Below are 13425 nucleotides of genomic sequence, written 5' to 3'. Positions count from 1 at the left end.
CCACGCTCTCAATCACCATCATCACCACCATCACATCCTCTTCAAGCTCAATCCCATTTAGCTAACCTGCAAAGTATCCCTTTCTCTCTCTTTGAAGAATTAAAACAATCCCTCTAGCTAGATGGTAGAGAAAGAGCTGAAGGCTGGTCATCCACCAGCAACCAATGGCTATGCATGGAGCGATGAAGAAGCATAGACAGCAGAAGTTGAAAAGCTTCGCCTCAAGAAATGCAAGAGTTTGACATTTTTCATTATCTTCATGGTGACTCAAATTGTTATTGGAATTGTGATTGGTTTAACAATAATGAAAGTCAAAAATCCAGGTTCCGGGTGACGTCTGCCACATTCGAGACATTTAATGTCACAACATCCTTATTTAACATGACGATGAATGCTGAACTTGGGGTCAAGATCCCCAATTTCGTTTCCTATAAATACCGCAACACCACAGTTGAATTCTACTATGGAGTAACATTAGTTGAGACTGCAATTGTCCCCAAATCGAAAGTCGGTCACCTAAAAACCAAGAAGTTCAATGTTGCAGTGAACTTGATCGCACCACCCAGTCTACTAAGTGATACAAAATTGGCCAGTGATATAAGTTTTAGGTTATTGCCTTTGAGCAGTCAATCTAAACTGAGTGGAAATGTGGAGCTAATATTGATAATGAAGCAGAAGAAATCTACCCAAATGAGTTGCACCATGAATGTTAATATCATGACGCAACAGCTCCAGGATGTAATGTGCAACTGATACAATATATATATATATATATATATATATATACATGTTTCATGTTATGTGTTTGGATTTTTGATTGCTGAATAATATTATGTATTTGTTTTGCATTACATTTTTTTGATTTGTACTCTTGTTAAACTGTCTCCTATTCATGCTTCAAATTTGATTATTTGAATTTGCTGCTTCAGTTCAGTTATGAAGTGTTTATCTAATCTCATAGCTCAGTCACAAACACATACACATACTCGTGCTATTATGAACAACCTTCAAGAACTATATTTAAGATTATATTTAACACACACTAATTAATGTTTCTATGGACTTGACACTTCTCTATGTTGTAACAATCTTCTGTGTAAAATAAATAACTTAAAACAAATCAAACAAATAAAAATAAATTACTTACATAATTTATTTTACCGAACCTAATAAATATTTAAAAGATCAAGTCGAGTGTGTGACACTTTGTCCTTAAGATAGATTTCCCTGCTATGGTGCTTACGGTTAAAAGACGTCTATCTCCCAGGATATAATGATCTTCACAAATTGTAGTAGCACTCTAAACAATTTGTACGGCGAACCAAACTTGTGTTCTATACTCTCTGAATTTTTTCCTAAAAAAATAATATGAAGAATAATGCAACCAAAGAGCAAGACCAGGACGAAAAGAATTTTTCTGGATATTTTTGGATGTTAGAAATGCTGGAAATGGTCTACTTTTATAGGCAGATTGGTGACCAAACAGATCTATCCGACCAAGTAAGAATTTCAAATGAACAAATCAATTTTTGAAATGAATAGGTGCAGTCCAGATTTTGAACAGATAACTGCAGCAGTTTCATATCTGCTCATAACTGCTTGGTAGTTTTAAACCTGTCTGAAATTGCTGAACTATTTTTCAATCTGTTAAACAGTTCAAACCTATTGAACCTACTAGAAAATGGACTGAAAAGGAGCACTGTTTGGACAAAAAAAATTGGCGCAAAATTTAAATTAATTTTCTTGCAAGAAATTGAAAAAATTCAAATAAATTTTGTCCAAAAAATTAATTTTAAAACCGACCTGACCCACAACCCACACTCGCGCCCGGCACGACTTAGCTTGGCTAGCCGGTTGGACAAACGGCGGCGCGCGCGCGTGTGTGGTGGTTTAAGCCAAGGTTCACATTGTCCATAACTCCTCTCTTCTATAAACTTGGGGTGCCCCTTGGAGCCCAACCCAAGTGTTGCCACCTAAAACTTATATACACACATAAATTCTCATAAGTTTCCAATATAGGACAACCTTACAAGGAAACCCACATATTATTCATTAATTGTTCATTCTACGAATCCGAAAATGACGTCAACATCCTATTCCCTCATAAATGGTTTTGAAAAACTCATCTTCACCGTGTGACTCGCCATGCGACAAGGAACATGTCACCTCTTTCGACTCACCTCAAAAGACATGTGGACCCCATCTAAATTTGGGCTCAAAGATAGCCCAAAATAAGCCTATAAAAAATCATGTTTTTTCAACAATCCCCCATATGAATGGAATTTGACAGAGAGAAAATGCAACAACATGATCTTGTTACAGAGGGTATAGAAAATAGGAATATTCTGCAAATAATAGGTAGCTTTTGGCTTTGAACCTTTCCTTGTGAGACACTATCGGATTTACTAGTTAATCAGTGAACATGATGTCTTGAACTGTTCAGCCATTTGTGTAAACCAAGACAATAGAACTCACACAACATATTACCAGACACAGTTTAGTTCTCATTATTGTGTTCATTTTGGCCCTGACCAACCTGTTCTTTCATGAGTGCTCTAGAGAATTGTAGCCCTTCACAAATCTCATAGAACCGGCCCAGTTCACACTCATATAGGTGATTCTTATGAAGAGTATCTTTCCATACTCCACTAGGTATACCTAGATATAAGAATCATTAAAAGTATTACTTAATCTAAAACGCTGCAAACATCACTATTTCATCATAGAAATGGATAGGAGTTTGATTCCCCAGTGATCCTTATGAGTCATACACAACTCGGTTGTCCCTTTGAACCTAGATCTTGGGATCTCCAGTCAACTAGGTTGGGTTGCCGTTGTGGTGACTCTTATTTAATAGGCTTAAGTCCCATCCCCCTCAATGAATTCTCAACTAACTCTCTTGCTAACCCTTTGGTTAGTGGATCCGCTATGTTGTCTTTAGGCTTCACATATTCAATGGAAATAATTCCGTTAGAGAGTAGTTGTCTCAAGGTGTTATGTCAACGACAAATGTGTCTTGACTTACCGTTATAAATATGACTTTGTGCTCTACCAGATGCTGATTGACTATCACAATGTATGCATATATCAGACACCAATTTTAGCTACATTGGAATATCTGCAAGGAAGTGGCGAAGCCATTTTGGCTCTTCTCCAGCTTTATCTAAAGTTATGAATTCTAATTCCATAGTAGACCTAGCAATGCAAGTCTGTTGGGAAGATTTCCAAGATACAGCCGTACCACCAATAGTAAAAACATACCCACTGGTAGATTTCGAGTCTCTAGTATCTGATGTCCAGTTTGCATCACAGTATCCTTCAAGTACAACTGGATATCCAGTATAATTTAGCCCAATGTTACGAGTAAATCAGAGATATCTTAGAACCCTTATAATTGTTTTCCAGTGTTCTACTCTTGGATCTACTTAATTTACTTACTACATAGGCTATATCTGGATGTAGACACCCCAGTTTTGACCGTCCTCAAGACTTGGATGTCACCGCTTGGAACACTCGGTGATTATCCATGTTTGTGTTCGTTTGGAGTTCCCGGAGGTCTCGGCTCGCGTGCCCTACCTCAGGATCTCCAAACTCAACCGTTTAGTGTCTGGTTTCACACCAAACACTTGTGTTTTGCCTTTGAGAGGCAGGGTAGGGCTTGTAGACCATCCCCACCCACCACCGGCAGTGGCTAGAGGCCACCGGCTGGTTTTTGCTGCCACCGGCAATGTATATTGCCGGCCGGCACTATTTGTTGCCGGTCAGCACTTTTTAGTGCCGGCCGGCACTCTTTTTGGCCAAGATGGCATTTTTGGCCGGCCGATTACTGTGCATCTGCTTTTGCAGATATTTTAAGACAGATGTCTTGCTTTTGCTCCCCTCCATACACGTGTATGGAGGGATCTCCCTCTTATGAAGCTTGTCTTGTAAGCTTTACAAGACAAGAAGTGCCATAAAGGGAGAGGTTGGTCTCTTGGCTAAAGAGGTTAGACATTTTAAGATATTTTGAGAGCTTAGACAGCCATTGTTAGGGTTTGAGATCTAGGGTTAGGGTTTGTTACACCTTATCTCTCTCTTTTTCCCTCTTGTGTGTGTTTTAGTGTGTTTAGTCCATACTATTGCACACAAACACATAGTGTTTCACCTTCCTTTGGCTCTTGAGGTTCTAAGGGACTGGTTTTGAAGTTTTGGTGTTGGATTCAAGCTAAGGAAGGCCATTGGAGCATCATTGTTGAAGAAGGCTTCAAGGGTAAGAATCTCACCCCTTTTTACCCCATTTTTGCATTGTATTTCTACCTATCTTAAATTCGTTTTTAAGCTTAGTGTATAATACAAAAAAGTTCTGTTTTTAGGCCCTCTTTATTGTTTATTAAGAGTGTTTTGTTGTTTGAGGGTGGTTGACCCCTCTTAGGCCTTGAAAGGCCTCATTTTGAGCCATTTTGTGTGAACTCCGGGATTTTGGTGTTGGGGTCTCTTCACCACTGAAATCTTGAGGGATTTCAGTGGTGAAGATGATGCCTTGAAGTCCCAAGAAGGAGAGGGCCACCCCCTCTCCTTGTTGTCCTTGAAAAGGGCATATTTTGGCCTCTTGAGAGAGCATTATGTTTGAGGGTGTATTGACCATGACTTGGCTGCTTTTTATGCTTAATATGTCATGTTATGCCTCTGTTTTTTACTTGGTTTTGGTACTCCATGCATGCTTAGCATAGTTGCCATGTAATGCCTTGTTTATGCCTTAATATGCTTTAGGTTGTTAACCTTTGTTGGAGCATGTTTTAGGCTTAGTCTTGTGAAGATTATGTGCTTATTTTGCCATGTTTTAGGTCTGTCCATAAGTGTTTGGGTTGATTTTGGCATGCTTAATATAGCTCCTTTGTATTTGGGCTTGTTGGCCTTGAGCATATGAATGTATAGCATGACATCTTTGCATGGATTTGGTGATTTGGGGTCACCATATATGTTATTTCAGTCCCATTTTCATGCCTATGTGTTTGCCTTGAATGCATTTTCAATGCCTCATAAGCTTGTGTAGCAATGCTCCATGTTTTGGTGTTTATGCATGCCTTTGTTTTTGAGTCATTTAGATGCCATCTAAGTGGTCCTTAGGCCTCGTATTAATGTCCCAAAACTCTGTTTTTGGTCAATGAGTTCATACTCTATTGGTTTGCTTTGAGCATTTGGGCCATTTGTTGCATGCTTGGCTTGATTTATTGCTTGGTTTGGCACCATGTTTTAGCATGATTTCAATGCTTATGTTGCATGCTAATTAGTCCATGATTCCCCCTTTCAAATGTGTTTGAGATTTGTTCAATTTGTGCCTAAGTGTTGGCCTTTCAACATATGTATGTGTGCATGTGTATTTGGTCCCTCTTTGTGGTACTTTGGCCCTTGTTTTAGGCCTTATTGGGGCTGCCTAAACCATGCCTAAGGCCACCATTTCATTGGCTAGCATTGCCTCATGTTTGCTTGCATGCTTGCATAAGTGTATCGCTGTGCCATGTTGCATCCTTAGCTTTCATGCTTAGGTTGCATCGCATCTTGCATGCATGCCTTGTTCCTTGACTTAGTGATAGGAATTGGGCCTAGTTTGATTTGATTTGGTTTGCATGCATTTGAAATCAAAGTTGCATACTTGGTTCCTTGGGCCATCATGCATAGAAATGCGTGATTGGTGGTTCGAGAATCGAGGCACATGCCCCTTTGAGTCATTATCATGATAAGGGGCATGGTTGGTGCATATATGCCTTGAATTGTGCTGCCATGCTTTGCCTTGCCCTCTGTTGCTGTCATTTGCAGATTCTGCAGGAACACTCTGCCGACCGGCAGTGTAAGGTGCCGACCGGCAGTGTAAGGTGCCGACCGGCAACAATTCCTCTGCCGACAGCTTCATTTTATGCCGATGGCCACACACCACTGCCGGTGGTAATTCCACTCAGCCGGTGGCACTCCCCGGTGCCCAAGGACGCAGCCCTGAGGTTTTGACAGCCTCCAGAGGAGTGAAGGAAGGAAAACAGAGGCAGCCTATGCATGGCGGCGCGTTTCCCGAGGCGATTTATTTGTTTTCTTAGCTTAATTTAATTTATTAATTAAATTAATTAATTTGTAATATTTAATTAGCTTGCGTAGTTAATTAATTTGTAATATTTATTTGGTCCCTCCGAGTGAGGGTAAATATGTAATAAGTGTGCGTGAGTGTGTGTATGTCTTCCAACCTCACGTCTTTCTTCCCTTTTATTTACCTGCTTATGATGGTAGATTAGGGCACGTTTAAATTAGCATACCTCATGCTATGCATGCGTGCATCCATGCATTTGTATTGCATGCATTAGGCTCGGTACATCACGCTAACTACATTTGTACTTCAATTCAAAAATTGACTATGTGATAGTTGGTCGCATTTCAGATGCCATGCTTAGGTTAGCCGAGTCTATCTAATTGCATCCTGTATGTGTTGCATTAGGCAATTCAACATGAACTAGGACACGCATGTTTGCTAACTAGTTTACTGTTTTGGCACGGAGTACGATGTAAGTATTTTCGCTTTAGCATCTCGCATGCGTGTGAATGTTAACATGACAGTATGCCTGCCATGCGGCTAAGTGTTTATGTGTTAAACTGTTTTGAATGCCTGTGGGTGAAGGTTGGATTGTTTGAGTTGGAAAAACTCATTGAAATCTGTGTTTTAGCCTACTTGCGAGTAGCAAATTCCAAAGCATTTTCAAAACAAAACGGATATGCAATGTTCCTTTCCAAATTAGGCAATCTAGTCTATACTTGTTTGCTGTGTGCATAACATAGTAATTCTAGGCTAATAAATGGAATAAGAACACATAACGTTTTCAAAATCGGGTATCATGGTTAGTAGAGGCCGGTCTTTGGACTGGGCGAAGGGGGGTGCTCATAGCTGACCTTCCCCGATCGTACCCAAGCTCCCGAGCCGAGACAACTCCGGTGATGACGGACATGTGGCCTTCGGCACCGAGTCAGGGTTTCCTAAATTCCCCCATTTTAAAAAATATTTAGGTGGCGACTCTGTATCTGGCAAAGCAGTCCATGTTTGGCACTACTTTTTCAAAAATCTGTTTCTCAAAACGATTTGCCAGATTTGGACTCTTTGGTTCAGATTAAGAACCGTGACACAAATCGAGTCCGAACTGTAGCATGAGGTCCCCCTCCGCGGGCGCGTCTACACTGGACAAATGCAGTTCATCAAGTACATTAAGCTTCCAATAATTTAGGAATACTCTAATTGAGAAATACTTTCATGTAAATTCTTAAAAAGAAAAAATTAACATCCACAAGTGTTCTAGCAAGATGATCATTATCTTTTCTAAATTTGTCAAGTATTTTCTCAATGTAATGTGATTGTGACAAAGCATAACCTTTTGATGTTTTGGTAATTTTCATACCACGTATTATATTAGCAATCCCCATATCTTTCATGTCAAAATGTTTATTCAACATTTTCTTGATAGTTTTAATCATGTCATTATTACTACCTATGATGAGTATATCATCCACATAAAGACATACTATAACATAACCGTTGTTTGTATTTTTAATATAAACACATTTGTCACATTCACTAATTTTGAATCCATTTGACATCATTGCTTTGTCAAATTTCTCATGCCATTGCTTTGGTGCTTGTTTTAAACCATATAATGATTTAACCAATTTGTACACTTTCTTTTCTTTTCCTAGAACAGAAAATCCTTCTGGTTATTCCATGTAAATTTCTTCATCTAACTCACCATTTAAGAAAGCGGTTTTCACATCATGAATTTCTAGATTGTACAAAGATGCAATGGCAATTAGCATTCTAATGGATGTTATTCTAGTAATTGGTGAGTATGTATCAAAGTAATCAAGACCTTCTTTTTGTCTAAATCCTGTGACCACAAGTTTTGCCTTGTATTTGTCAATTGATCGATCCGTTTTCATTTTTCTCTTGAAAATTCACGTGTACCCAAAAGGTTTACAACCTGGTGGCAAATCCACCAATTCCCATTTGTGATTTTGCAGGATGGATTCAACTTCGCTGTTTACAAGTTCTTTCCATAAAAGAGCTTCAAGATTGAACATAGCTTCTTTGAAAGTTAAAGGCTTATTTTCTAAAAAAAAAAGTTAGAAAATTTGGACCAAAAGATTTTGAGGTTCTAGCACGTTTACTACGCCTAGGTTTCTCTTCCTCATTTTGAGATATCTCTTGCTCTTGTTCTTGATCTTGTTCTTGACCATGACTAGTAATAGCATCATAAGATCTTTTATTGGTACTAGTCTTTTGTCCTGCTTTATTCAGAAATACATGTTCAAAGAAAGATGCATTCTGAGATTCAATAATAGTATTTACATGCATTTCAGAATGTTTTAACTTATGAATTAAAAAATCGATATGCACTATTATTCTTAGCATATCCAATGAATATGCAGTCAACTGTTTTAGGACCTATCTTAGTGTTTTTAGGATTAGGAGTGGCCACTTTAGCCAAGCACCCCCACACTTTTAAGTATTTGTAGGATGGTACTCTCCTATGCCACATTTCTTAAGGTGTTTGACTCACTTTTTTTCGGGGTACTTTATTTAGAATATAATTAGCAGAAAGTATTGCTTCCACCAACAAGTTCTGAGGTAATCCAAAACTTATTAACATGGCATTCATCATTTCTTTTAAAGTCCTATTTTTCCTTTTAACAATTCCATTTTGCTGAGGTGAGTAAGGAGTGGTGGTTTGATGAATTATTCCATATTTTTTACAAAACTCACCAAAAGGTGATTCATATTCACCACCTCTATCACTTCTTAGTTTTTTAATTTTCTTACCAAGTTGATTTTTAACTTCATTCTTAAATTGAATGAAAGTTTCCAAAGCTTCATCCTTGGTTCAAATTAGATAAACATAACTATATCTAGTATAGTCATCTATGAAAGTGATAAAATATTTTTTCCCACCTTTGGTTTGAATTGATTTAAAATCACAAGTCATTATGAATTAATTCAAGTGGTTCCGTACTTCTTTCAATTGAATGGAAATGAGTTTTAGTTAATTTTGCCTCAACGCAAATTTCACATTTATGATTTAAATCAATGTCAAATTTAGGTAAACATTCCTTATTAATTAATCTACGCAAATATCCATAATTAACATGTCCTAATCTACTATGTCACAAATTTGAAGACTCAAGCAAGTAAGAAAAATATGTATTTTTATTAATAACAGAGGGTACAACAGTCATTACATTCATTTTGAAAAAACCATCAGTGTCACGACCCAAACTCGCCCCTAAAGGTTTAGTGTCGTAACCGGCCAGTAATCCAAAGATTACCTACGGCCTCAAAGACAAAATTCAAAATATTCAAGTATAATTGGAGCCTGAAGTGGAAGTAAAACAAAAATAATAATGTCCATTGAGTTGTACGTACATGATCAACTGTAGTAATTAAAACACTTTTAACACTTACATATACATGTACGAAAACATATTTTATAACATATCTCACACACTTCATGAAGGACTTTTAACAAAATACAAAGACCAACTCAAGCCTGACAAAATAAAATAAAGCCTCTACAAGGAGGTACTTCTTGGGTGACTTGACAAATAGACAGACTCCGGGGCAAACTCTAATAGTTTTTTCTAATTGCTCACCTACATATATATATATATATATATATATAAGGAGTGAGCTAATGCCCAGTGAATAATACCAAAGTAAAGAGGTTGTATGAATGAGATTCTTAATCAAGTAAATCGCATTAATACATATTACATGTAAATCAAATTAGAACGACTTCAGGTCCATTATTTCCATAGTCATATCTAGACGTATATTCATATTTGATGATACTACGTGTCCCAGACAGAACGGGTCGGTTAGATCCACGCTTCCCAAACTAATGCCCGAGATACCAAACCCTCGGGAAGACCTGTACAAGAGTTCAACGGGGAATGGGGAGTCCCCCAGCGAACCCTCCGACGAGCAAGTTAGTAAAAGAGAGATGGAATGTGGAGATAGACTAGTGATAGAGAAGCTTAACCTTTGCCTTGTCTTCGAAACCCACTTATGTCCTCTACTAATCATTTCTTTGTCCCTTTCGACCTGTCACGTTGGCTGAAAGTCTATGTTCTAACTTACCTTGTTCATGGTGAGGCCGTTCTGTTTCAATAGGGAGGGGTTATCGCAATAAATGCTTCAGAGAACCTCATTAATGGCTGATGTGTGGTGCAATAACTTTGCAGGATCTTTGTTTGCCGATGTGGCTGGTTCTACTCTTGACAGCTACCTGGGTGTCATTGGTTCTTAATGCCACGTTGAGCTCCAGCAATGTTGGGCTTTAGTGCTTGAATTATGTATTGGGCTCTAAGTGATGGGCCAAACGCTCCTATAGGACCACCTATGTCAGTAGTCCCCCATTTTCAAGTGTAGCTTCAGCCCAACGAAGGAAATAATATAGAAGATGGAGGTTGTGAGATGTCAAGTAGAGAGGATACCGACTGGGAGGGCTAACCGCAAAGGGTGACCGAGTGGACGAACCGATTGTGGGGAGGGCCGACCGCAAAGGGTGGCCGAGTAGATGGACCGATCGTTGGGAGGGCCGACCGCAAAGGGTGACCGAGTGGACAGACCGATCGCAAAGGGTGACCGAGTGGACGTACCGATCATGGAGAGGGCCGACCGCAAATGGTGGTCTAGTGGACAGGGGAAGTGGCGGTGCGCAGGGCTCGAGGAGCGGTGGGTCACGTGGTGAAGTGAGATGGAATAGACAAGGAAGGAGAACGAGTAGTGGATCGGGGCCGTACACGTGGCAGAATCCCATAAATGAGGGAGGTTAGGCGTTGGGCAAGAAATGAAGGGATAGGTTAATAGAGGGCGTTGAAAAGGCGATTTTGGAAAAATGTTTGAAAATTTTCAAACTGGCAAAATTTAATCTTGACCCTTGGAATACAGGGAAGCCTTGGGCGTTTGGGGTTATCCGCTTTACCTATCTTATTGCAAAGAACCAAATCGTCCTAGAAGTAAACTCGTTTGTGCCGAGTAATACACCTTTGCAACACTTTACGAACTTCCTTGTACCAGCATCTGAAGCTATACGCAGGCATATAGGAGAGTCGGGGCGAGATAATGTGCCTACCATGAGATTGGATTCGTTGGGAGACGGCGACGCAGAGGAGTTGGCAGAGCAATACAGGACGGAGAAGTGAGTAGGGAGTGAGGGGGAGCCAGCGGGGTGACCCCGCTCGTCCACGTTGATAGCGGCTGCGAAGCCAATCATTAGGTAGAGCCAAATCACTGGCACACGAAGGCCGACAAATCGACCTTTACCACTGAGGAGTTGGAGGATATGCGCAAGAAGTATCAGATTCCCGCAGAAATAAAGTTAAAATTGCCAACATCAAAGGAGAGGCCATCCGACACCCGCCCGGGGGAGTTTGCCCTCTACGAAAAGGCGTTATAGGGGGGGTTGAGGTTGCCGCTCCCCCGGATAGTAATGGACGTGCTAAATCAGCTGGGGGTGGCTCCGGGTCAAATGATGCCCAACGTGTGAAAGATTTTATTGGCTTGCGCAAGTGCGTGGCCGCGGGCGAACGATGGAGCTGCAATGATGGTGGATGAGTTTTTTGCATGCTACAAGGCTTCGGGCTAGCAAGAAACTTAGGTCACTCTACAGGCGGCGGCCGGGAAGGGTTTGGTGGTGGGGTTGCCATCATCGGTGAAGAGGTGGAGGCCACAGTGGTTTTACGTGTCAGCCAACGAGGGAGTGGAAGTGCGCACAGTATGGAAGGTGCCAACCAAGTCAGTAGAGCCAAGGTTAGAGGCGGAGACAGAGGAGAGGGTGAAAAAGGTAAAGGCATGGAAGGAGAAGGAGGGCACCAAGTGGGACGACCTCGTTCAACCCTCTGCCTTATTCGCCTCGGGATTGGGACCGCAGCCGACCGGTGGGGACCTCACACCAGCAGAATTGGAGACGAGGAGGAGGGCGGAGGAGGCGGAGGATAGGACGACCTTTGTAAAGGCTGATAAATACAAAGAGTCACAGTTAGGCCGTCCGCCAAAACCGATCATTAGGGAACGAATCTGACCGCGCCCCAAGACGCTGGGGGAAAAGGACTTGGGCAGTTTTGAGCCACTACCGCCCCCAGTGGATCCATTAAAAGAAAGAGGCAACAAGGAGGTAGAAGCTGTGTTGAAGAAGGAGAAGAAGAAGGAGAAGAAGAAGAGGGTAGGGAAAGAGAAAGAGGAGCCAGCGTTGAAGAGGATGAAGGAGGGAATGGCAGAGGTGACCCCTGAGGTGGGGTTGGAGAGTGCCATGGGCTCTGGAACACAAGTGGAAAGTGGGGCGGCTAGGCTTGAGCTGGGAATCACTGAACACCTGGATATGGCTGGCGCCAATGTCTCTGGCTAGGCGCAGACCTGCTATCAATGCCTCATATTCGGCCTCATTATTGCTTGCGTTGAATAAGAAACAGAGAGCACACTTGAAATAACCACCCCCGGGGGTGGTGAGGATGAGACCAGCCTCACTGCCTTCTTTGTGGGATGATCCATCAACACTGAGGGTCCAAGAGTGGGGGTCTTTGGCCTCAGTGTTGAATTGTTTAGGCGGGGGGGCCGTGGCTGGTGTGGGATTAGTGAATTGCAGGATAAAATCAGCGACAGCCTGCCCTTTGATCGCTGTTCAAGGTCGGTAGGAGATGTCAAATTGGCTGAGCTCGACTGACCATTGCATAAGTCGGCCGGACAACTCTGGTTGTTGCATTATCTTCTTTAAAAGTTGGTCAATGAGGACGACAATGGGGTGGGCTTGGAAGTAAGGTCGGAGTCGTCTTAAGTCTATGACCCAGGCCAGAGCCATCTTTTCAAGTAGTGGGTAGCTCTATTCTGCTCCCCTGAGAGCCCGATTGATATAGTAGACCGAACACTGGATAGAGTCGTCCTGCCTGATGAGGGATGCACTGACTGCGGTGTTCGATACGGCTAAGTATAGAAAAAGGGGCTCACCCGTGATCGCTTGAGAAAGTAGGGGGGTTGGCCATGCACTGCTTCAATTGCTGAAAGGCTTCTTCGGATTCTGCAGTCCACTCAAAAGCCTGTCGAAGGACTTTGAAAAAGGGAAGGCACTTGTCTGTTGCGCAGGAAATAAAATGGTTGAGGGCGGCGACTCTGCCCGTAAGCCTTTGAACCTCTCTAACTGTTCTGGGTGACTACATCTCTATCAGAGCCTTGATCTTTTCAGTTTCATTTGATACTTACGCAGAGTATCGAAGGTCTCCCGCAAGTCTGCCAGATGATCAGAGGAGAGTTTACTCTTGACAAGCATGTTGTTAACGTACACTTCCATGTTCCGACCTATCTGGTGATGAAAAACGGCATTGGCTAACTATTGGTAAGTTGCTCCGGCATTTTTTAGCCCGAATGGCATG

General features: G+C 41.4%; 1 protein-coding gene across 1 annotated transcript; it reads left to right on the top strand.

The window, feature by feature from the left end:
* The first annotated feature begins 228 nt into the window (after nt 1–228).
* On the top strand, nt 229–753 carry LOC114292602 (late embryogenesis abundant protein At1g64065-like). The gene has a single exon (XM_028236596.2). It carries the CDS (start codon nt 229–231, stop codon nt 751–753), a length of 525 nt encoding a protein of 174 aa, XP_028092397.2.
* The last annotated feature ends 12672 nt before the right edge of the window (nt 754–13425 follow it).

The sequence above is a fragment of the Camellia sinensis genome, chromosome 8, assembly GCF_055761805.1.
Source record: "Camellia sinensis isolate YWXY chromosome 8, ASM5576180v1, whole genome shotgun sequence".
Classification (NCBI taxonomy): Eukaryota; Viridiplantae; Streptophyta; class Magnoliopsida; order Ericales; family Theaceae; genus Camellia; species Camellia sinensis.
This window is presented reverse-complemented; position numbering and strand designations above follow the sequence as displayed.

Coding starts and splice junctions, on each gene's coding strand:
- LOC114292602 (XM_028236596.2), top strand. CDS start 229: ATGCAAGAGTTTGACATTTTTCATTATCTTCATGGTGACTCAAATTGT.